This window comes from Solea senegalensis, linkage group LG1 (genome assembly GCF_019176455.1).
Source record: "Solea senegalensis isolate Sse05_10M linkage group LG1, IFAPA_SoseM_1, whole genome shotgun sequence".
In the NCBI taxonomy this organism is placed as follows: Eukaryota; Metazoa; Chordata; class Actinopteri; order Pleuronectiformes; family Soleidae; genus Solea; species Solea senegalensis.
In genome coordinates, this window is record NC_058021.1 from 25,628,976 (window position 1) to 25,652,287 (window position 23,312).

Sequence of the window (23,312 nt, forward strand, 5' to 3'; positions counted from 1 at the left end):
CCAAGGACAATGGTGGTCCATCTTCAACACGCACCTGCAATACACGAGAAGAGATTGAAAACAAAATATGATGGAGCATTATTTGGTTTCCATCAAGATGAAAAAAAACTTGTTTGTATTCAGTGAGTGTCTTACATGTCACACGCGGAGCAGTGATGACATCTGTCTGGCTTGATAACTTGACAACGGTCACAGTAACGAATTGCTGCCCATAGTAACACAACAGCGTGTCATTAATACAATACAGGACATTTTGACAAAAAGACAAATCCATTCTCAGTCACGCATTCACATTTGGAGACATGATGAGACGTACCTCCGGCGCCTGTGCGCGTATACAGAGGCAGACTGGTGGCAACTCTCCACAGGATCTCCTGCTGAGATTCGGGCCTTTCTTCTTTCTCATAACACTCCTTCTCAGCCTTGGGCAAGCAAAACTGGAGTGACAGAATTTCACATCAATAAATGCATTCATCATATTGACTTCATAGCAAACAGAAGGCTCACAGAGGTACAGACACAGTGGGCTCGTTTTGGATAACTGGGTTATTCTACCTCTTTGGAAGGGTTGGCAGGCTTAGTGAAGATGGTCTTCCAGTAAGACCAGACAAACATGATGAAAAAGAGGTGAAAGAAGATCAGGTAGACAACTGGAGGGGACAAAAACTAAGCATTAGGGTCAACAACATACATAGGCTAATAAGTACAGTGACATTCAATACAAGCAAACATTAAAAAGTAGATAAAAGGGAAAAATAAATACTGTTGCTCAGGGTGTGTACTAAAAGAAGAAAAGCTAACAATGACATTTACTTAATGGGTGAGGAAACCTAAAGCTGAAAACCAACTCGATCGGTACTTTGTAAGAACATTTCAAGTTTAGTCTGTAGAGCACCAAACACATTATCTCAATCAGCAGCAACCTGTTAAGTAATTCAGCTCTGCCATTCACACCATATTAAATAAACAGGGGTCTTCCCTCAGCACACTTACTCTGCTCTCCTATACTCAGGATGGTGACTGTAAGAGACAAAACAGACAACAAAATGTCAACTCAACAGTGTCAGTTACAGTGGCATGAAGTCTTTTTGGAACTCCTCCATTTTGTTTTGCAAGGATTTAAAGCTGTGCAGCTGATTTACACGGTATCTGATCAATGTTTCCCAGAGCAGTGGTCAGCAAAGGTAGAACAATAAATCAATACACAATTTTCGTTCTCAGAAACTTGGTGAATGTTGTCACTTAAGTCACATTTCTTTTTTGCTTTTTAAGACCCGTTTCATTTGTTTTCACTTGAAAAACATAACATAGACAGACCACCAGATGGAGTAAATAAAAGATGTGTTCCCCTGTAAAACACCACATGTACATGTAGGTGACAGTAAAATGCATTCAAAGCATAACAGAGTCAGGGGATCCCTTCATTGTGGGAGGATGAAGCCTCTACTTTTGTACTATTCTTTTGGTTGGTGCCAAACATGCATTGGTCGAGTATGTGGTGGAGGATTTTCCACATCTCTGCTGAACACTGCCTGTGGTTTGGATTCCTGAACTCTCAAACGGTAATGGTCTGTATTTATGTAGAGCTCTTCTTGTCTCGAGGACCACTCAACACTGCTTTACACTAGTTACAGAGCAGGGAATCAAACCGTCAAGTTGAAAGACGACTCGCTCTACCACTGAGCTACTGCCTTTATCTTTATTTCACCACAACCCTCCCCTGATCATGTGTCTACAATTTGAATTCATATTAGTGACATCTTTTCCATCTAGAAAGATGTCACCTCATTTTAACTGTGACTGAAGCTCCTGCAAACTCAACCTCAACAATGAACAATGACTGCTCTTTCAAAGTGTTTTGACATTTCCTCCTGTCAACTGCAAAGAGAACCAGAATCATGCGGGCTAAATCAGTATTTTCCTACATTTAATTACGTGCATCAAGTGTAGATGTGGGTTTTTCTGGGCCGATGCCAATCTTTAGAAATCTGCTTAGCCATTTTTTGGGCAATGTTAGTCCCCCACTATATACATATACAACCGGATACGAACAGTACTGACATTTAACAACTCCTGCATCATTCTAATTTAACATTTTTGTACAATTGTGTATCTTAATGTTGACTTATTCGCATTTATTGTCCTTTTAATATGCAAGTACAAAAATAATATTTCCCCACAATGTAAACCGACATTTATTTTAGACTATCATCACTAAAACAATAATAAAAAAACCTGCAAGTTTTTAATTTGTTTGTTTATTTTCCTTCACTGTGTCATCACTTTGTTTATCTATTTACATCCACTCTCATTTAAAACCAAATCCCGTCCACTTTATTTGTTTTGTATTTATTAAAAACCAATGATTTAACCAAAAACACTAATACTTCTCGGAAAATCGGCTCTTCATAAAGCTCCAACTTTTTATCGGCAGTGTGGTTAAACGATAAGTGTTATCTTTGTTTAACTGTTGTCCAGGTGAAGTCAGCCACTTATTCGGTGGCAGCTACACACACACGCACAAACACATACACGAAAAAAGAACCACACGCACGAGACGGGCAGCAACAGACACAATTCCGCATTCAATAAAAAGAAAGTGAAGCTCTGGCAGCTACACACAACCAGCTGTATCTAAATGTGGACGGGTTTGTCAACACCATTGTTGGAGCTGCAGTCCCTTTACTTCCTGCTGCCCAGCAGCGGCAGTATGTTAGTGTGGAGACCGAGCACAATGAAAACACAAGCGGTTAAAGCACAGGCTGCGCGGCGGCAAGAAGCGGCGGCAGGGCGGATACTTACAGACACAAAGCTCCACCACGTACGCGTAGTACGACCAGCATACGACCAGGGCGATAAAAATCACAGGTATCCATGCTAAGCCCCGTTGACAGCATCTCAGTACGTGTGTGGGCGCCATCTTTCTCCCTTTACTGGGGGAAAAGGGAGTGTCGCTGTGTGACGTCACTTGAGGAAACAGACAGGCATTAGTGATACGTTTACATTAAGTCCATAAATCTTTACAACAAACTCTTTGTTCTAACATCCATTGCGAATTAATCCGGAATTGACAGTACAGAAGCACACTTTATAATTCAGAATCACAATGGCAGTTCAGTTAGAGATGTAATCAGTGACAAAGATTCCCAAAAACCTACAACAAAAAACTATCATCATTTTGTATTAAATGGTACTAAGTACATTTATATTACAATTTTAGTGTGTAATAACTTGTTATTTAATAGTGAGACTGCAGATTGCATCAAATAGATGAGTCCTCTGCCCACCCCTCCCATTCCCAAGCGTGTTGGGGAACTATGGTGGCCTACGCATACAAGTACACATGTAGTTTTTTCTCACTTGTGTATGCTTCCAATTCAAAATGCAAAATTACTTGCTTGCCAAACAGGAAGATGGAATATTTTTGAACTATGTTCATTAGCATAGGAAGCACCATAAAAACACAGGCTAACAAATGCTATTGCCTCAGTCCTTACTTAGCACATTTTATAAACATAAATAGACCACATACCTTTATTTTCTGCATGTTTCTCCTCTGATTGTCCTCTTTATTCTAAATTGAACAAACAAATTCAACAAAAAATACACTTTTTTAAAGCTTAGAGTTTTGACTGAGCAAAATGAAAGATATCTCTCATCAAAATCCATTTGAAGATATATTACACTTGATAATTGACACCTAGAATTAATTACAGTCCCAAACCCAGTTCAATATACTCATTTTGTTTTAAGCTTCTCATATGAAGTATAGGCTGTTGTTGTCATTAACGTGTCATTTCTGTTTGATATTTGAATTTAAATTTTGGACTGGTCAGGTTGTTTGCGGATGTGTGTACAGATAAATTGTATTAATAAAATAATTTCCAATCTTATATTAAAGAAACATGTACTGTGTTCAATTATTCAATTATCTGGTAACCATTCTATTCTGCTTTATAATAAGATAATTGTGTTTCCTACACATGTTGAACTGCAAGAAAGAAAGTGGAAAACCCTTGTAAAACCTTTCCTTGGTTGGTTGGTTTTGGCTGACATCCTGTTTGAACTGTGGCCTTCCAGCAGAAGATCTGGGGTAATTTAAATAGAAGTGTACATAAAGTGAGGACAGAGATTTAAAAGTTCATCCTTGATCACAAGTGTCTTGAGTAGTTCACTAAAATGTGCCAGTACATGGCACATGGCCAGGTGGAGATTCACCTACATTACCAAACACAGACTAATCACTCACACATTAAGCCACTGTGAAAAATGGGGGTGATGAATATTAAACAGATCTTTATACAATCAGATGTCAGTCTATTGTGTCGAAAAAGTAGAACACAACGCTACATTTTTTTTACCACAACTGAAAAACAGTAACATTGTCTTGATAATTAATGCAACCTAAAATATAAATTGTCAGATTCATTTAATAAATTATACATACACTTTTAAGATGTACAATGGTCACTGCATTAATCCATATTTGTCTCTATTTTTTTTGGTACGACAAAATCTGCTTTCAAAGTATTTACACATGTACAATTATCAGGCAGCACTTTACAAAGCAAGGCGTGAACAACAAGAGAAATGTTGGGCTTCAAATCAAACCCTGTAACCCTCACTTCTGCCTCATCTTTTACAGAGGGGGTCACTCGCGGCTGTCCTGTGATTATAACACATTTTCCCATCTTCCAACTTTGATGAGCGTGGAAGGGAAATTGAAAGAAACGACATCCATCAAATCCATTGACATCCACAGGAGATTTTTAAAAAAGGAGAATGGTCTTTGAAAAAAAATCAAAAGAGGTCAGGGCAAAGGTGTACACAACGTAACAGGTGCAAAAATGTGGCGACGTGTGACACAATAATCTACTCTGCGACAGGATTGGAGGGTGGAGGCATGCTTGCTCTTCCAACTTTCCGTTCGTAGTTGACAAGCCTCTGGCCAACCAGGTACCTGCAAAGACCAAGGATAGTTATTACGGTTTACATTTTCCAGCACTGAACCTACACTTCCATCTATTAATGAAACATCAACATTACTATCGTAAGCAATGACTATGACATTTCTAACAGAAATATGTAAATGAAATAAAATAAAATAAAGGCTTTACAACATATTTAACAATTGCATTTATGCAAAAAAAAAGAAAGGAAAATAAAAAATATATCTTTACTTGTCATTTTTGATGTGCTCATAAAGGCGTTTAAACTGTCGGATCTGGAAGGACAGGATACCAATGAGCGAGACCACCATCAGCAGAAATGGGTAGATTCTCCTCTGCATTAGAATCTCCATCTCTGGGGTCACGCCTGTAAAAATGATACATCAACGTTATACACTACACACACTACACTGGAACGGTCATCTGAAATAAAAAAGAATGCACCAACTCTTTAATTTGATAGTGCCGGGGTAAAGAAAAAGCCTATTTCAAGCGTACTCTATGTAGAAAAGTGCAACAAGTATTTTTAAGCATTTTTTTTATCAACTTAATGGATGAAATTTGCAAACCAACAGAGAAAATGAAGGATTCAAACGAACACATTTCTCATTGATCCAAATATACAAATGCTGAGGGACTCACCAACAGCTGGCACCACACCACCAGCAATTACATATGGCACACACAAGGACAGCAGCAGGACTGAGATGACTGGGGCTGCCAGTCTACGGATAATGAACTGCAGATCAATGTTGCGAATTCCATTTGCATAAACCTATAGAAAGAAAGTTTGGACATGTCATACAGTTAATAACAATTTAATTGATTCACACTATGGAATTATTGACTTAAATCTCTCCAAACTGTTTAATGTCTTTAAAGATTTTGTCTAGCATCCAGTGATAGACTAGGATCAATGAGCTGGACAGACAAACCAACCACTCAACCACTCCACTGCTCTTATACATGCTAAATAAAGGTTATTATAGCATTGAAACACTTCCTAGTCAAAATATATGTGAAGATTTAAGTCTTAAAAGTTATGCTAATGGGGCTGTGTATTGGCAAGAATATGGCGATATAATACAACACATATCTGTGTTATACTATAAGCTATAAGGGAAAATATATGTAAAAAAACAAACAAACAAACACCAAAATATTATTATACTCTATTCTGAGTAAAATGTTCTCTAAAATTCTCTAAAATGGCTTCAATACAACACAAATCCACTGTTAGAAAACCACAAACAAGAATACTACAATTTTTTTTTTAACCCCTAATGACTCGGTAAAAAATGCGTCTTTATACAATAAACAAAATGCCCAATTTAATGCAGTTAATGCTTAATATTGACCTGGAACCCACCTGCTCAATAACAGTCTTCAGCCACCATTGAGGGCCCATGAGAGTGATGGCAGCAATGATTTTGGCATGGAGAACTCCAAGAGCCCAGTCCTGATGACAACAAAGAGCAATGGATTAATGGCGAAAAAAGGACTGCGTATTGTGAGACAATGAAAAAACAGTTGGGATATAAATCCCACCCTTAGAGGACGATTCTATATGTATCTCAGTATATGGGCTTCAATTTGATCAAGTTTAATGAAAGCACTGATTTTCAATTACAAATTAGAATAAATAAGCCAAATCTGAAGTATCACTGTTCAATAGATATTTCATGACAGACCAGAAACCTATTCTATTTCTTTTATTTACACACGAAAAGAATGGTGATGATGATTTAAGAACTATGTACATTTATTTGCGTTTAGTACTTAGGCAGATATAAAACCTGAAGCTTAATGTATGACCAAACATTTTATTGGAAATATAAAGTGAAGTCTCTCTGAAACACCTATGCCCAGATGTCTTATTTTGGCAGCCAAGGGAAATAGGAAAAAATAGAGACCTTGGTTCTTCTTATCTCAACATTGTATTAACTTTGTAAAGCCTTACAATTTCACTCACAGATGAAATTAGAGCACAAAATAAAAAAGAGATGGAAAAAAAACAAACAAATCTCTTAGAACATGTCATCTAGGTCACTGTGTATTCAGGAGTTTAGCTGTAGGCAACTCGACTGGCTTTAGTTAAGTTGAAGACATCTCACATCTCAACCAAGCTAAGGTTCTTCAGTTCAGTTATACACGTCTATAGAGTCGTCATAATGAACAATGCAGATTGTCAAGTTACACAATGAAGACTGTTCACTCCCTCACCCACTTTCAGGTTGTTAGTTTCACCTGAGTCAAGGTGTGAATGACAGTGGAGGAGGTCACCTGAGATGCACAGCCAGCAACAGCAAATGCATCTCCAGTTGCCATGTTGTGTGTATGTGGGTGCACACCGAGTGAGTGGTCGAGCAAGAGAGAGTGTGTGGTGCATAAGAAGACGAGTGCTGCACTAACTTATCTTCAGCGATGGGACAAAATAAATGCACAAGCTCCTAGAGCTCAAGCTCGATACATCTTTGTCCACGAAGAAACTACCTCCCATGTGCTTCGGGGGCAATAAACTGTCCATGTATAGTTTTTTTCATGACTGATTACAAACAAACAAACACAAAGGGGGGAAAAGACAGACAATGCCATACAATCATACCTGCCAGGGGTAGAAGAGAGGTGTTTGGTCCAGAGGTACCCTAAGCGGAGCCACAATAACTAATTCAAACAGCAAACCCAGCAAAAGCGGGATGACTCCAGCAACCAGCAGAGCTACAACCAGTGTCTTCAGGATCTGCAAAGTAATGCACAGAATGTAAAATTCACAGAATCATTAATAAAATAATGAGAACAAGCAAGGTAGTAAAAGTTGCACTTCATAGTTTGATCTACTTGAAGCTCTTACTTACTTCTAGCTCTTATTTGTACCCAAATGTTTAAATGCACTTTTGTAAGTCGCTTTGGATAAAAGCGTCTGCTAAATGACATGTAATGTAATGTAAGTTATTCAAGGGAGTTAACGATGCCAACAGACTGACTAACAAGCTTTCAATAACCAACCACTGCCGGTCCAGATGAGCTGAATCTAAATCCCAGCTTTAGCGTCTCCTAACAACAAAGGCTGTTCTCACTGATACTTGCCATGAGTGTCCACTCCTGGACTTTGTGCATGATGACTGTGCGTCCCTGGGGCATCCAGGCCAACAGCACTGTGATTCCACGGATAGACAGCCAGCAGACATACAGGCCACATGCTGCCGTGTACAGCTCGTGGATTTTGGAGTTTCCTGTCCAGAAGGACATCAGCCAGCGGCCGGTGAACACTGAAACACACACAGAACAAAAGACATTAATTTCTATTTAAACTTAAAATAGCTCTTTAACAACCTCATGTGACAGTCCCCAGTTTGAAAACAAATCTCACCTGGTAGGGTCAGACACACCAGACTGGCCACCAGCAGAGTGATGCACATGAATGCTATCAGCAACACAATCTAGAGGACAGACATTTCAGAATAAAAGTGAATTTAGACAAAAAATAAAAATCAAACTTCATATTCACATGTATTATGATTCCCCACTACCTGTATTTATTCTGTATTTTCTTAACTACAAGGAGTGTCAGTATATACGACAGAACAGTGCACACGGAGATCAAAGCCTCCAAATTTAGAAGCAGTGGTAGAATAACAGGGTTGCGTTTTACAGGCTTGGGCGTTGGCACATTTCTAAATTTGTGTGGGAATCCACAAAAGTACCAGGTAGATCTAGTATGTCTTTCTTTTTAACCAAAAGTACACTGTAGAAGAGATAAACCCTTTTTTTGTTTTATACTTAGTCCTGACTGGTACTCGGATATTAAAATTACTTTGTTCGTTGTCACCTAAAGAGTATAACCCTCATTGCTGCTGCCTAGTGATACACTTGAGTGCTTGGCTAACATCAAATTAGGATGTGGCAGATTCCAAGCAGCCTCAGTGAAACATACAACTCAACATGCATTTGGCATGTAAAGCTTTTCGTGCCTTTCACTGTCTTTTGAAAAGCGACCTGAAACAGAACAGTACACTGTGACTGTGTTAAGTCTATAATTATCATGCTAGCAAAGATATCAGTTTCAGAGTTTAGCTTCAAGCATCTAAAAGCGTGTTTCATTTACTATGTACTGTAGAAAATAGTTTTCCACTTCTCAATGTTTGCGCTACATCGATTTATCTGTGGCGGCTCACCACAATATCAACATTAACCACCTCACATTGATTTTCGATGCAAGGCCCTTCTTTGCACTCTCATAAACACAAACAACAGACTTGTCTACCCTCCAGTCATAATAATAATAAAAAACTGACTTTATAAGAAATCCAAATGTATTTTTGTGGGAAACAGTGTAAGAACTCTTAACTGACAAATTATTTGAATTACTGGATATTGGAATTCTCAGAGCCTGCTCCAAAAACAAAACTGCAGTGGTAAATGATGAAAGCCGTGAGACTGTCTCACCCTAAATGGGAAGCGAAGGGGTCGATGGTAGGGCTGGAAACCTACTGGTCCCCCTTGTTGCAGGATAGCCTGATGGGCTGCATGAAGTCCCTCGCCAACAGCTGGAGCAGGATTGTTATTGTTGTTATGGTGACCAGGGGGAGGGTTATTGTTGTTGTTGTTGACAGGCTGGTTGGTATCATTGTCATCCTGTTCCCCGAGGAGATAGGAGTGAAGGTCGCTGTGGAGACCACAGAGGATTGTCAGTTTTATCACAGCCAATACAAACAAATTTCACCAATTGTTTACAGTGTAATATGACCTGACTTACAGTAAATACCCAGCACTGACTGTCCAGGCTCTGACCAGACCTTTCAGCCACTGGCGAGTGTGTCCTTGCTCCAGCAGCGCTGGCAACACAACTTGAAGTAATAATAGCTCCAAAGACAGCTCGCTGACTGGGGCGTCACTGTTTGAAAACAGCGGGACAGGGTCACAACAACACATTTCAATTGTGTGTGCACAAGTACCACAAAGGCGGCATGGAATCTTGTGCTCAAGTTTTCTGTTTTCAATTGACTTGACAAGCATCCACCACCAAATGGGTCTACTTTTTGATCAACTATTCGACTGATATTTTGTATTTAGCATGAGATGCACTGCAGAAAGATGTACTAACTGCATGGCCAAATGGTGAAGTGGTTCCTAATAGCATTCCAAAAAGACATAGTAACAGTTTTCATACAGATTTGCAAAGCAACCTACAATTTTGTCTGGTTACCTGTAGAGCATGACATTGTATGGCAGGAAGGTGGGTAGCAGTAATTTAATCAGTCTAATGGGCAGCCATAGCATGAGTAACACAATCGACCCAAACACCACCACAGACAGGATGAAGCGCCGCAGGTGTCTGTATATGGGTAAATGAATCATTTCCTGCACCGGGTTAAAATCTGGGTCATTGAGGTTTCTCAGAAACCACAGCACTCCAGGCCTCAGCACCTAATAAACAAACAGTTGGTTAATGAAAGAAAATTATCTTGGGATTTTCCAAAATGTAACAAAGATATAATCACTAAAGTAATTACATGAGGACACATTTACCTCTCTCAGTAGGAGGATGAAAGATGCAAAGTAGAAGACATAGACCATTCCGACTAGCCAGTGTAGGAACATGGTGGTTCCAGGGGCTGATTTGAAACTTAACTCCCTATCCTTCAAAGAAGCATCAAACATCTCCTGCAGGTTGAAAAAAAAGCAAATAAATAGCATTTCTCTTCATTGAAATTAAGCACTGTTTCTAAGATGATGCCAAATGAAGGCAGAGTCAACTCAATGATAATGAAGTTCATTTTCTGTGAATCATTTTCCAGGCACTTCTGTTTTTGAATTAACTCTAATTATATCCTCAATCTCCATTTTAAAAACAAAACAAAACAAAAAACAGTGCACTGCAGCAGAGACCAAACTATCTTCCTTAAAACGGTGAAACAAATTGAAATGATCAGGAAGTTCCCACACAGTTCATCTTCCGACCATATTTTAGCACGTCAACGAAGATGAAACATGCACTAAATTTATATGAGAGACAAATTAGGAAATAAGGCCATATCTGACTCTAAAGCCAGAAGGGCTTGAACTTTCAAATACGAGAGGAATGAGGCAATTTCACAGAGTGATGAAAGTCAGAATAAGGAACAGACTCTTACTAAAGAGCAGATGTCAAGCCACCAGCCACAGATGAGTGGAAACACACCAATCTCCACAACAACCAGCAGAGACACCTGTAATGGAAAAATAAACATGTCTCAAGGCCATTCTGAGCCAGCAGGCATATTAGCCACTTATGTTATTATGTCTCGGTTATACTGTAAGAAATAATTATTTGAATCCTTCCGCCTATGAGTATGACTACAAATAATATCTAACTTAACAATATGCTCAAGTAAGAGACTACATTCAGTGTGAATTTCCACCGAGTGACACGAAACAGAAATGCAGTGAAAGGCTTAGTTACCTTGACAACAATGTAGCAGACTCCCAGGAGGCGACGTGAGCGCTGGAACCTGACTAGAGCGGCCAGACCCTGAGACATCCATTAAGGATCAAGACAGGCACCATATACAATACACACACTCTCACACAGATAAATCTGTCCAGTGATATCACAACAGCTAGATTCTAGACTTCAGGACAAAAGACAGATGTTATTTTGTGAAAAGATACATGACAGAGGATGAGCGTCATGGCCAGCAGTATGTAACCCACGATTGTTGTGATTAAACCCTCAAAGTGAGAGGCTTGAACCTGGAGAGAAATAGACAATAAAAAATTAATAGCAACATAAATCCTTGCACATTTTAAATTGCACAACAATGCTAATTTATGAAAAAGGTTTCTTACATATTCCTCAAAGCCAAGACCAACAACAGAGAAGTGCCCAATGTGGTAGGGACAAAATGCTGAATATAGACAAACATTTTCACATTCATTACCAGAACTACAGTACATAATAAATAATGATTTTTAAATGATGAAAGACCCAGGATCATATGTTATATTAAATAGCCTTCTACTCACCAAAGACCAGGATAAAGAGTGTGTTTAGAGACACAACCCAAAACACATGCTCCTTTAAGACAAAGCACAGGCATTAAAAAGTAAGATTTAACCATTTAACATTAATCATTTAAGAAATTTTTTGGATAAAAACATAGATGATCATTATGGATTCTTACCAAAAAGACCAGTGAACCGTCCAAGCCAAGCATCTAAAAGGAAAATTGAAGAGTTGTCAGTGCATGTGCAGGTGTGTATAACACATATTGCAAAATTACAGATGTAGTTTTGTGTGTACAAGGGCTGGTGAGAATATTGGTGAGACCAGTTATGACATATAAAGTAAGAGTTACCCTTTCCCAGGTGAGCTCCTCTGCTGCTCTGTCCCACTCCAAGGCATTCCAGTTCATGTCATCTACAGAGACAAAAAAATCAATATAAAATGTGTAAACAGTATATGGGTGACAGCATCCAACTCAAAATCATTGGTAAAAAATGCATTATAGCACAAAATATAAAGAAGGGAAAACACCTTTGGTCTGCACAAATAGTTGACTTTGAGCACAAAAGACAAACAATTTTGTTTAATAAATGACATAACTGCTAAATTATTCATTGCAGTGGGAAAAGTGAGTTAGCTTCTCAGTGGAAAACAGCCCGTCGTGAGATTTTCGACTGTATTCATTTTGCTGTACTAACACTTCAGAGCCAGAATAATGTAGAATATAATAACAATCCATTATCAACCATTTTTGCATCAGCGTGCCACAAAATCACTCCATTAACCACAGTAAACAAAGTAAATGATGCGATAAGTGATATGAGCACATCTTTTTGTCATAATAAAATTCATTGTCATGACCAATGAAAGTAGTGTAGAGCAAATTTTTTGTATTCTAATGCTAGTGGCAAGTACATTTTGGTGCTTCTCAAAATTTTAAACATTTTGATCAACCTATTGAGCATTAAAACTATTTATTTATGAATAATGGCATTTTATACAGTCTGACAACTCCTTAGACTTTAGAACTAACCAAAATAAGCTACATCTACTAGAAAACTGGAAAACTCTTGACAGAAATATGACAGTCAATGCTTCACAACAACTAATTCTCACCTTGCGCTCCATTGTTAGGGTCTGCATCTTCAGCAGCTGCTCCCTCCTCCTCCTCCAGCTCTGGGTCATCACCTTGGTCCGGTGGAACATCAGGAGGCTCGGGCTCTGCTTCGTTCTGGGCTGGAGGTTCAGCAGGAACTGGCTGGGCTGCAGGCGGCTCATCAGCTGGTCCCTGACCTGCAGCTTGTGCCTGAAGATGAGAGAGCAGGATGCACAGCTTTTAAAGAGTGAGCTAAAAATTAAAGTGATTTTGTGTGTAATTTAGATTGTATTTACCAATATATGAGTCAAAGCAAGACATTGCAAGGTAAAAGACAGAGTCAGTTCTTGCGTATAACACTCTCCCCTTTTCACTATTTCAACCAAATTACTTAAATTACTTTGCTCATTGGTAAGCAGTCAGGCAGTGCACCTCATTGGCTTGTCCAGCAGCATTGGGTGGGGGTGGTAGGTGCTGCTCTAACCATTGGGGAGCGCCGCCATGGACGATCTGTTCTCTGAGCCACACCAGACTGATAAATGCACACAAAGTGCAAGTGACAACAAAACAGCCCTGGAGACAATCTGCAAGCAGGTTCTCTCTGCGGAAACAAACAAAAACCAAATACATGTTCCATAACGACGAGCCGAACACAGGTGCTAATTATTAACATAAAATCATGCATCAGTTTGTGGTGCTGGTATCATCACTCACGTAGACAGCATGTCCAATGGCAGTGTCAAAAGTGAGCTCACAGAGCCAGTAAACAGACACTTGTAGATGCGACCTGTGGCAAAGAGACCAGATAAACACATTTCTTGTCATTATCTATAAGGAAAATACATTTTAAATGCTTAAAACTCAGCACTAAAACAGCTTATATAATGTATGACAACTTCATTGCCAGACATGAGGGAGATTTGTATAGCTTGGTACACACTCAATATATAGGTTGTTATATAATGATATGAAAGCTGTTATTCTTTTGATCATGTTTAACCATTAATATAAGCTAATATGTAACAGGAAATGTCACACATCTGTAAACTAGGTCAGAACAGCAGTGGTTGAATTACACTTCATGGTCCAGTGTGTTAAACTTTGGTTAAATTATTTTTCATTTAGCAGAAACTGAAGATGAACTAATTCTACTTAAAGTTCCATAAGAGTACAATCACCTGTTTGTATGAATTGTTGTTGTTTTTTTATTACCCCAGAATGAGCCTTTTATACCAGTAGCCATTTTGGACCACCATTTGCCCAAAATTGACAAACTAAATATTTATGTTTTGATGCTAACTGAAGGTTACGAGGTTTCTCCAGCACTTAACAGGGAAAGGGGAGGTAAGGGATATTCAGCTGCAACTTGCACAAATTCACTAATAAATGATTTTGCATACTGTACATTTAAGGGACCAGCAGGTGACCATCATGAATGACCATCATTTTCTTAAATTGCCTTTAGCTACGTCTCTCCCGACTCATGTAGTGAAGACTTGAGGTTTACAATGACTTGACCTTTTCCCAAATCCAGTTCTTCCTTTGTCTAACTGGACTGTGCAAAACTCTTGCTATGGCTGTTGCTATCAGCAAATGATTTAAATAATTAATTTATGGAGGACACAATTGTCTCAAACAACAATCTGTTATTTCCACATTATTGTCTGTGAGGGTTTTCTACTTACATGCAGTGAGAGGAACAACCCCAAGCCATGCAAAGGCCACCAGTGTATAATGGAACCAGTAGCGAATGGCCGTGCCCACACTGGTCAGCAGGCCAGCACAAATGTCCTGTATGGGCAGACGTGAGGGCATGTCTGGGGAGTAGACTGAAGTGGAAAAAGGAACAAAGTGATTTGGAGACATTCAAATAATCCTTCCTGTTTGTTAATGTTCAATTCCAAGTGCTGGAAGTTATGTGTTGATTTAAAACTGATTCTGACTACATTTAACTGTGAAGAGTAATGCTAAAAAAAGAACTATTAAGTTGCTAGCCTGCAATTTAATATATACAAAAAGTATATCACAAACTTACTTGGTGTGAAAGCAAATCTGTGCTTGCACAATTCACAATACTCCTTCCTGCTGTGCTTCAACCACTGGACCAAACTGTAAAACATTTATCAAGTGAAAGGAATTTATTTCAGCAATCTCATATATGTTCTGACTTTGCACTTTTGTTTTAAAAAAACATGTATTGGACAAACACTTTCCCCCACAGCCAGACTGCTCTTGCTTAAGTGGTTTGTATTTTTTCATGTGTAAATGTGAGAGTCAACCACTACAATCAGTACCCACCAGTTTATTCAATTACAGTTTATAACCTTATAAAAATATAAAATATTGTCTAAACACCTCTGCATGAACGTGTATACACGTTCAGTAACAATGCAACATGTTCATTAGTGACTGTTATTCAATTGAATGTAGTCTATGTGTGACATCTACTGGTTATTATCATGCATAGCAGTTTAGGTAGAAGGTTTTCTTGAGTTTGAATTAAGGCTGTTGGACAGAAGTTATACTGACAGTACTTAACTCAGTTTGCAAACAGATTCCAAGCATTTTCTTTTTAATCTTATTGTGTGTATAACCTATTATGAACATAATAAAACACAACTTAGTACCACCAAGGCCTGGGAAAGTTACAGAATAAATTCAACATCTTTCTGGCACAGGCAAAGGTTTTCATAAAGATTGGGGTTTTTTCTTAGACAAAAATTAAATCTAAAAAAAACCCCTACATATTTAACACTAGTGATAGATTTAAAACTTGAGTGGTCTTAGGTCAAATCAATATTTAAGATCTTTGGATTGATTAGACTGAAACTAAAACAGTGAAAGACCTCCTGTATTGGAAATTTTAAAAAACACAATCAATGTCAACTTCTGTGAGAAAAAGACAAATACCCGCTGTGTTCACTCAATACTCTCTTGACCATGGAAACCACTGCTATGACACACAATGATCAGGAAATTTCTTATGATCACTAAAACCCAAGAAAACTGTCTATGAGGATTTATCATGTCACTCACTTCCCAACTGTGAACTAAACACAGTAATATCTGACACATAACTGATGAGTGGTATTTCTAATAATATCCCAGCTTTTTGTTACTTCGGGTAAACTTGTAGATTAACCGGTGGGTTATGTAAGCGGTTCGTCACAACAGCTGATTCCAACACATATGGCAGCATGTAAGTATTACGTCAGTACAAGTACAGCTCAGTTTAAACTTCAACTTAACTTAAATCACTAAAAGTTCAACTGTGGTCACTGAGGAAAAAACAAATACACACTTTGTCGCAGCACCATAATAATACAAGCCAATTGCCCCATTACAGTATACATTCATTCCTTTCAGGTTCAGCTCAGTAAAGTTACATCAAGCAGGACAGCAGGAGTGCAGCTCAGGACACAAATGGCTCTATATTATGTCTGTAAAAACAGTCATTTTGGTAGATACCCCAAACATCCACTAATGTGACCTGTCTGGTATAGAACACATATTCCCCTTTTCCATCGCGGTGACATCAGGGTAACAGATTAAGGTATGGCCTCTAGGTCATTTAAAGAAGAGCTCTGCCTGAAGCGAAGCTGAAACTTGGCCTGCAATGATTAATCAATTAAAACAGGCTTTGTGATTCTCTTCCGCTTCTTAATTGTGAAGATTTTCTAGTTTAATTTCTCCATTTCACAAATAAATCATTAAGACTGAAAAAGGTTCGGGTTGGGAACAAAACAAGACATCTGAGAACATCATAATTTTGAGGTTTGACATTTTATGAACCAAACTAATACTCCATTGAGAAAATAATTGTCAGATTAACCTATTATGAAAATAATCATTAGTTGCAACTTGTCATCAAAACTGATAGCACGATGTAATAGTTTTGTCTTCTCAATGCTATCCTGTTGCAACTCCATTTTAAGCGGGCCCCTTCCTTTCAATAAAGAATGTTAAATAAGATTAGCATGGCCAGCTTTAGCAAATACTGAGCACTACTGTCCCAACACAAAAGGGTGTCATTCAACAGTTACTGCAGAACAATCCAGGCCCTGCCTTTGCATCTGCCTGGGGATTTACATCCACCTGACCCTCTTGTAACCAGTGAGGCTCACACACAGGACAGATGAGGACAAAGCACATTCTACATGTTATTTTCATTATTCCAGAACCACATCTAAGGTCAGTGACCGAGGATACTATGCAATATGGATATGAAAGAGACAATCTTCCACATGATCCTTTTTCTGTCCACCTTTATTATTAAGCAATCACTATAAGTAGAATCACTGTTGACAGCATACAACCGCTTAACAACCACCATAACACAATTCAACCGACAGTATCTTTAAGAGAGGCAACGCTTGTTTACACCTTACCTTGGAGTTCCAAATCGGTATTAACGCTATACTGCGTCTATTATATCTACTATATCTGATCATAACCCTCTTTGATCAGCAATCTAATTAGTGAAACACCCATGCAAACACAGATATAGATTTCTTTTTTAACTCTAAGAATATAAATAACCTGGCTAAAAATATTTCATTTGAAGAAGCCATGTATTCTCTGCTGAGTCTGTTAAAGATGTGTATTCATTGAGTCAGTAATGCAATATTCATATTCATGATAAGGACAATAATGGTGGATATATAACTTGTTTTTGCAATGATCTATTGCTTTATAAACAATGTCCAACCCTTTCAGTTCATGACAGACAGAACACTGGTGAATATCATGCTCATCTTTGAGTGAAACTAAGAGTTAAGTGTTGTTCACTTTAGAAAATGTTGTTGTTCACTTTAGAAAATGTTGTATGCTTGTTATGCGCCAATGACACCAGAACAAATTCCTTGTATGTGCAAATCGTACTTGGCAATAAAGCTCTTCTGATTCTGATTCTGATTCTGATCAATAATTTCTAAATAACAAGTGACAAAATGTCCAACTCAGCCACATTAGTGTCAGTTGTCTGTTTTTTCTGGTGGTGTAGAGGGGGGACTCTGAATAGAAAATATGATATTGCACAGTCACAGCAATGACAGTTGTCAAAGACGGTTGAACAACACTTACCATTCCTGGTGGATAAACTTGATACTGCCAGTGCAGACACAGGGGTGGTACAGTGGTTTGTCTGGGGTCCCCTCAGAGCGGCACACGCGACAAATGTCCGCTTCACACACAAATACAAATACACACCATGTGAGAGAGGAACATGACCATAGTCAGAGCTAGGGCTGCACATTATATCAACAACCTATTTTCAGTGTGATATTAGCATAGGCAATGCACCAGTATTTCAAAAGATAAATACATATAGCAAAAACTGCTTGACATTCAATAACTGGATTGCCCTTCATGCTTGTTTGGTTTGACCATTTGATTTCATTTTATCATTTTTTTCCCAGTACGGTGGCCTAGCACTTGAAGGTAGCGAAATAAATCGTTAATTAGACAATTGCAATGAGAGACACATAACAGCTGGATTTCATTCTTATGTTCATATTTATTTAAATCCAATTGTTTTCAGGATATTTCTTTTTCAGTGTATGTACAGGCTACTCACTGTTTGGTAGTGAACCCAAAGCAAATGACATGAACCGTCCACAAGTATTTGATTACTTATCGTGAACCAGATATTCACAAATATCTTGCATATGGCTTGCATAAGTCAAATCCAAGCAAAACAGGTATATGCTGATAGATGGTGGGGGTCACAGGGAATGTGTTAGTACACTGGTTTCTTTTGGATACAGGAATCTCACTGGGATACAAAACACCGCTGAATTTAGACACCTAAATAAACAGATATTGGTAAGCTATATGGCATAACATATTGACACTAATGACGTAACAACCTCCGGTTCATTTACACACTCTGTGCATGTTGCTTCACGGTGTGATTGACTCCATTAAAAATGTTAACAAATCCTTGTTTTCCAGAATATATCACGACATAAATCAGGTTTACAGCTATGCTACACTGCTAACTTGACAACTAGCAGGCCAAATCAGCTTCTATTTGATGCACTTGCGACGCTAATGCTAGTTAACCCCCGGACTGAAAGCAGACTTTAGTTAGTACGTACCTTCTTCGGCAGTATCCATGTTGCACCCTAAGCACCAGTCACTGTTTCTTCAAAGAGCACTTTGTTCGGCGAACCCATCCACGACACAGACTATATCGTTCAGCTAGCTAAGTTAAGCTAGCGATACGAGTGTATCCTTACGTGTCAGATGCATTGACAAACTGACAAATGGTTTCTCCACAGAGTGACCACTTGGGTTTGCTTCGTCGTGTCCTCTCACATCTGTGTTCGCCGCAGAATGAAAGGTGTTATTTGCTCGGCGTGTTCTGAATTGCAAGCCAATTAAACTGTGAAGACGTTACATCCTCCGTGTTGCTGAAATGACAGTTAAAATCCGGGAGACAAATGGCTCCATCGCCAACGCATGCGCTAACGTCAGTGCCTGCCGCTGTCACAATTTCACTTTACCACAGCGGTGCAAGTTTTACGGCAGGAAAATTTCCACAACAACCGTCATGTGGTTAGTAAATCTCAGGAAATAATTCTCACTAATCTCCAATGTTAAAGCATCAAAGGAGTGTTTCTAAGCACGTAATGTTAGAAGCCGGAGAAAACTTTTTTTCCTTTTTGATGCTTTCTCTGTGATTGTATTACTACCCACCAGGACAACATGACTCACGTTTAATGGCAGTTGAATACAGCTTGTCTATACATCTATACAAAACTGCAAACACATGAGCAGTGTGGTTAAGATTGACTCAAAATTTTATACAAACACAGGCGCCGTGGCTTAGATGGTTAAAGCGCCTGTCTAGTAAACAGGAGATCCTGGGTTCGAATCCCAGCGGTGCCTTTTCAGTTCCAAACCATGTCTATAATCGATGGTTGCACTTTCCAATGATATAATAATTGACAAATTGCATAATTGACATGCGAACTTCTCAGTCCTGTTGGAATACTGCATATAAAATGGTAAAGTCAAAGGACAGACTTCAGATAATAATCTGCAATTATCATTTCCTCGGTTACTTTATCTTTTTTTTATTATTCTCAATTTTTTTGAGAAATTTCAAATTAAAAGTCCCATATTCGCACTTTTTAATTGAAAAACACGATCAACTTTGAGATGTAATGAAAACAAATTTAAAAAAACGTTCTGAACAAGACTGACTATGATGTGTTCAGGACATATATGACTGCTAGCATACTATAAATAACTACTTTATAGTTTTTGAGACATTTCAAATGAAGTCCCATATTCACACTTTTTAATCTAAAACATGGTAAACTTTGAGATTTAATAAAAGCAAACATTTACAGTATGCTAGCAGTCATAGATGTCCTACTGGACTTTTAATTTGAAATTTCTCAAAAACTGTACAAATGTCTGATATCCAGTACAACATACAGTATATGAATGTGAAACACAACTTTTTCATTCTTATCTGGAACTTTTAGAGAACTCTCTTTATACAGTTGCTCAAAGTCGAGTTGTTAGGTCTCTAAAGCATAGCTGTGAGGATTTTCATTATGTTTACAAATATGTGCTTTCAGACGTGCCCTCAGATACGGCGCTCTCGGTGTTTTGTTTTGAAAACCGGATGTATTTGTAATGTACTTACAAAAATCAGCTGAGTCATTGGATCGCGGGAGTAAATGTCTGTTGACTGAACTAAGTTGAAACTACTTTCAAACGAGGTTGTAACTATTTACATACTTAACTACGATAGATTAAGATCCACCACCGCCCCAACAACGGTTTTGCTTGACAGTGATTGATTTCAGAGTTTCGTATTTTTGAGACTGCAAATTAAGCGGAATCGTGGAGTGTGGCTGCAACTTTTTTTGAGTTCAACACATCTCAAAAGTCCTTCAAAAGAGACTGAACACGGTGAGTCTTTGGTCTGTATGCAAACTGGTTTTCAAATGCACACATCCACTGTTTTGAAGATTATTTTGTATGAAGAGAAAAGGTAATAGACCTTTCCCTTTCCAATTCTTTCTTTGTGAAATGACATGACACCGTTACATAAAACACACGTCACAGGTCAGTAAGTGTAGTTTAGGTTATGATTTTGTGTGTGCGCGCGCAATGCATCATTAGGCAGCAATAATGCAAATAATAGAAGTAAAAATAATAACAATGGTGATAATAGTATTAGTACTAATAACATAACCAACAATGACTATAATATAAGCTATTTTATGTGATAAAACTGAAAATATAGTTTGTATTTTCAGTGTGCGACTTTCCTCTCATATGACTGCAGATGGCAAATGAAGCCAAACCGTGTCCCTGTGACATTGGTGATCGTATGGACTATGGAGGACTCGGCCAGGAGGTTCAGATAGAGCACATTAAAGCCTATTTGGTCAAACCATCCACTGAGTCTGACAAGGCTGTGATTGTCATACAAGACATCTATGGATGGCAACTTCCCAACACCCGATACATGGCTGACATGCTGGCTGCCAATGGATACATGTATGTAGAAATGAATGGAATATAAATGGTGCATACTTCACATCCGTGCTTTGTAAATGAGGATCAAGTCATACACTATATGGACCAGCTATTCACAACCCTGATTTGTGCATTATATATTTTTTCTGACTATTTTTATTGCCATTACTGCAGTAATTAATTTTATTTTAATGGGCACACCACTCATTTTACTTCATTTAACTTTATACACATTATTTAATAAATACAGTCCCTGGAAATGTCTGGACTGAGTGTATGATGAGGTTAGTTATTGGGCTTTAGGTGAATGGGTTATTCTCAAACACACTGGACAAATGTGAGCTGTGCAAGTGATTTTTTTCTGCCCTTTTGCTTTGACCAGTGCCGTGTGTCCAGACTTTTTTGATGGAAAGGAACCATGGAGTTCATCACACGATTGGTCCAAATTCCAGGAGTGGCTTGAGGAGAAAAAGCCAACAAACATTACCAAGTAAATACTTTTTTTTTAACTTTAGTTTACAGCCAATGTCCCAGATTAAAGATAGATTATTTTAAAGGACCAGGGAGTGTCATATTGCAAGCATCCAAATACCTTTTACAAAGACATGGCAGACTTCATTGAGGACTTTCTCTAGTGTAATAAAGGGCTCATTCTATAACAGTTCTTACTTTTCAAGTGATAATTAAAAATATCATTTAGTTTCTGTCAACAGAGGTCCCCTACATTTTACACACTGGACTTTTACATTGAGCAGTTTAGAATGTGATGTGGCTTTCTGTATTACATACTGATCTTGAGTTTGAAATCTGAGTTTTGATATTACCTTTCAAGAGAGGTGGATGTGGTGCTGAGGTTCTTGAAGGAGCAGTGCAGGGCCAATCATATAGGAGCAGTGGGCTTCTGCTGGGGAGGTATTGCCACACATTACCTGGCCCTGCAATATCCAGAGGTCAAAGCTGCAGTGTCAGTCTATGGTACGTCAATGCTACCTGGTGGTAAATTCAGTATGAGGAGGCAGGAGAGCATGAGGTGTGGTTTAGTGATGCCTTTGTGTGATGTGCAGGGATTATCCGTGAGAAAGAAGACAGTTATGAGCTGAAGAGTCCCACACTGTTCATATTTGGAGAAAAAGATGTTATAATCCCACTGGACCAGGTGAGTATCCATTTAACTTTTATACACATTCTAGTTTGATGCTTTGCCTTGGACACCAACATACATATAAAACTTTTTAAAACTACCTGTGCTGACAACTTTTTCCTGTTCAGGTGAGTGCACTTGAAGCCAAACTGAAGGAGAAATGCACAGTGGATTATCAAGTGAAGATCTTTCCTGGTCAGACTCATGGATTTGTTCACCGCAAGAGAGAGGACATCAACCCCACAGACAAACCTAGCATCCAGTTGGCCAGAACAGACATGCTAAACTGGCTCAGCAAGTATATGTAAAGAGAAGGTCAGAATCACCAGAGTTGTTCATTGTAATATGAGGTTATGTTAATCCCATCTCAACTCATACTGGACCAATTTGTCTAATTTCTATTTTGTGTGTCTGGTTTATATCTGTATGTAGGACCTGATTTTTCTGTTCCTGAAAAAAGGAATCAGTTGTTGAGCAAAATTATGAAATACTTGTCTTCTTTGTGAAAGTTTGCAAACATACAGTAAATTGTTGGATGTAATCAGATTACCTTTTATGCATGAACTTGACAAAACTTGTTAAACAGTGTTATATGGAAATAAAGCATCTTTAACATTGGGGCCATAAAAAAAGAAAACA

At 38.4% G+C, this 23,312-nt stretch overlaps 3 protein-coding genes and 1 non-coding gene across 6 annotated transcripts in view; 2 read left to right on the forward strand and 2 right to left on the reverse strand.

The window, feature by feature from the left end:
* Window positions 1–4,202, reverse strand: part of zdhhc20b (zinc finger DHHC-type palmitoyltransferase 20b) — an 11,525-nt gene extending 7,323 nt beyond the window's left edge. For both annotated transcript variants that reach the window (XM_044022851.1, XM_044022850.1), the window contains exons 1-7: window positions 3,533–4,202; window positions 2,803–2,967; window positions 994–1,020; window positions 556–650; window positions 317–437; window positions 136–205; window positions 2–34 (exon numbers count right to left, since the gene is read on the reverse strand). In XM_044022851.1, the coding sequence (XP_043878786.1) occupies window positions 2–34; window positions 136–205; window positions 317–437; window positions 556–650; window positions 994–1,020; window positions 2,803–2,920 (464 nt within the window). In that variant the 5' untranslated portion in view covers window positions 2,921–2,967; window positions 3,533–4,202. The remainder of the gene's footprint in view (window position 1; window positions 35–135; window positions 206–316; window positions 438–555; window positions 651–993; window positions 1,021–2,802; window positions 2,968–3,532) is intronic.
* A 210-nt stretch (window positions 4,203–4,412) lies between these two features.
* On the reverse strand, window positions 4,413–19,494 carry LOC122767382 (E3 ubiquitin-protein ligase MARCHF6-like). The gene is made up of 25 exons (XM_044022849.1): window positions 19,129–19,494; window positions 18,113–18,212; window positions 15,066–15,139; window positions 14,716–14,859; window positions 13,745–13,817; window positions 13,463–13,631; window positions 13,051–13,240; window positions 12,287–12,348; window positions 12,113–12,145; window positions 11,955–12,006; window positions 11,778–11,836; window positions 11,601–11,681; window positions 11,392–11,460; window positions 11,084–11,158; window positions 10,479–10,613; window positions 10,156–10,376; window positions 9,706–9,843; window positions 9,396–9,615; window positions 8,320–8,389; window positions 8,037–8,218; window positions 7,555–7,689; window positions 6,319–6,408; window positions 5,592–5,724; window positions 5,181–5,316; window positions 4,413–4,960 (listed from the first exon to the last, which is right to left on the reverse strand). Exons 1-25 carry the CDS (start codon window positions 19,145–19,147, stop codon window positions 4,873–4,875), a joined length of 2,748 nt encoding a protein of 915 aa, XP_043878784.1. The 5' UTR covers window positions 19,148–19,494; the 3' UTR covers window positions 4,413–4,872.
* Window positions 19,495–19,847: 353 nt separating this feature from the next.
* trnat-agu lies at window positions 19,848–19,921 on the forward strand. Its single transcript has one exon. It is a non-coding gene; the product is annotated as a tRNA-Thr (tRNA).
* Window positions 19,922–20,676: 755 nt separating this feature from the next.
* cmbl (carboxymethylenebutenolidase homolog (Pseudomonas)) lies at window positions 20,677–23,305 on the forward strand. 2 transcript variants are annotated; one of them, XM_044023758.1, is made up of 6 exons: window positions 20,677–20,959; window positions 21,310–21,553; window positions 21,915–22,022; window positions 22,365–22,507; window positions 22,597–22,688; window positions 22,802–23,305. In XM_044023758.1, exons 2-6 carry the CDS (start codon window positions 21,339–21,341, stop codon window positions 22,979–22,981), a joined length of 738 nt encoding a protein of 245 aa, XP_043879693.1. In that variant the 5' UTR covers window positions 20,677–20,959; window positions 21,310–21,338; the 3' UTR covers window positions 22,982–23,305. The 2 variants fall into 2 exon arrangements, with proteins under 2 accessions (XP_043879693.1, XP_043879685.1); XM_044023750.1 differs by having other exon boundaries at window positions 21,339–21,553.
* Window positions 23,306–23,312: the final 7 nt, after the last annotated feature.

Coding starts and splice junctions, on each gene's coding strand:
- LOC122767382 (XM_044022849.1), bottom strand. Junction 15,140..18,112: donor AAGTTTATCCACCAGGAATG/GTAAGTGTTGTT, acceptor AATGTTTTACAG/TTTGGTCCAGTGGTTGAAGC. Junction 10,614..11,083: donor GGCTTGACATCTGCTCTTTA/GTAAGAGTCTGT, acceptor TTCAACCTGCAG/GAGATGTTTGATGCTTCTTT.
- cmbl (XM_044023758.1), top strand. CDS start 21,339: ATGGCAAATGAAGCCAAACCGTGTCCCTGTGACATTGGTGATCGTATG. Junction 22,023..22,364: donor AAGCCAACAAACATTACCAA/GTAAATACTTTT, acceptor TTACCTTTCAAG/AGAGGTGGATGTGGTGCTGA. Junction 22,508..22,596: donor AGCTGCAGTGTCAGTCTATG/GTACGTCAATGC, acceptor TGTGATGTGCAG/GGATTATCCGTGAGAAAGAA.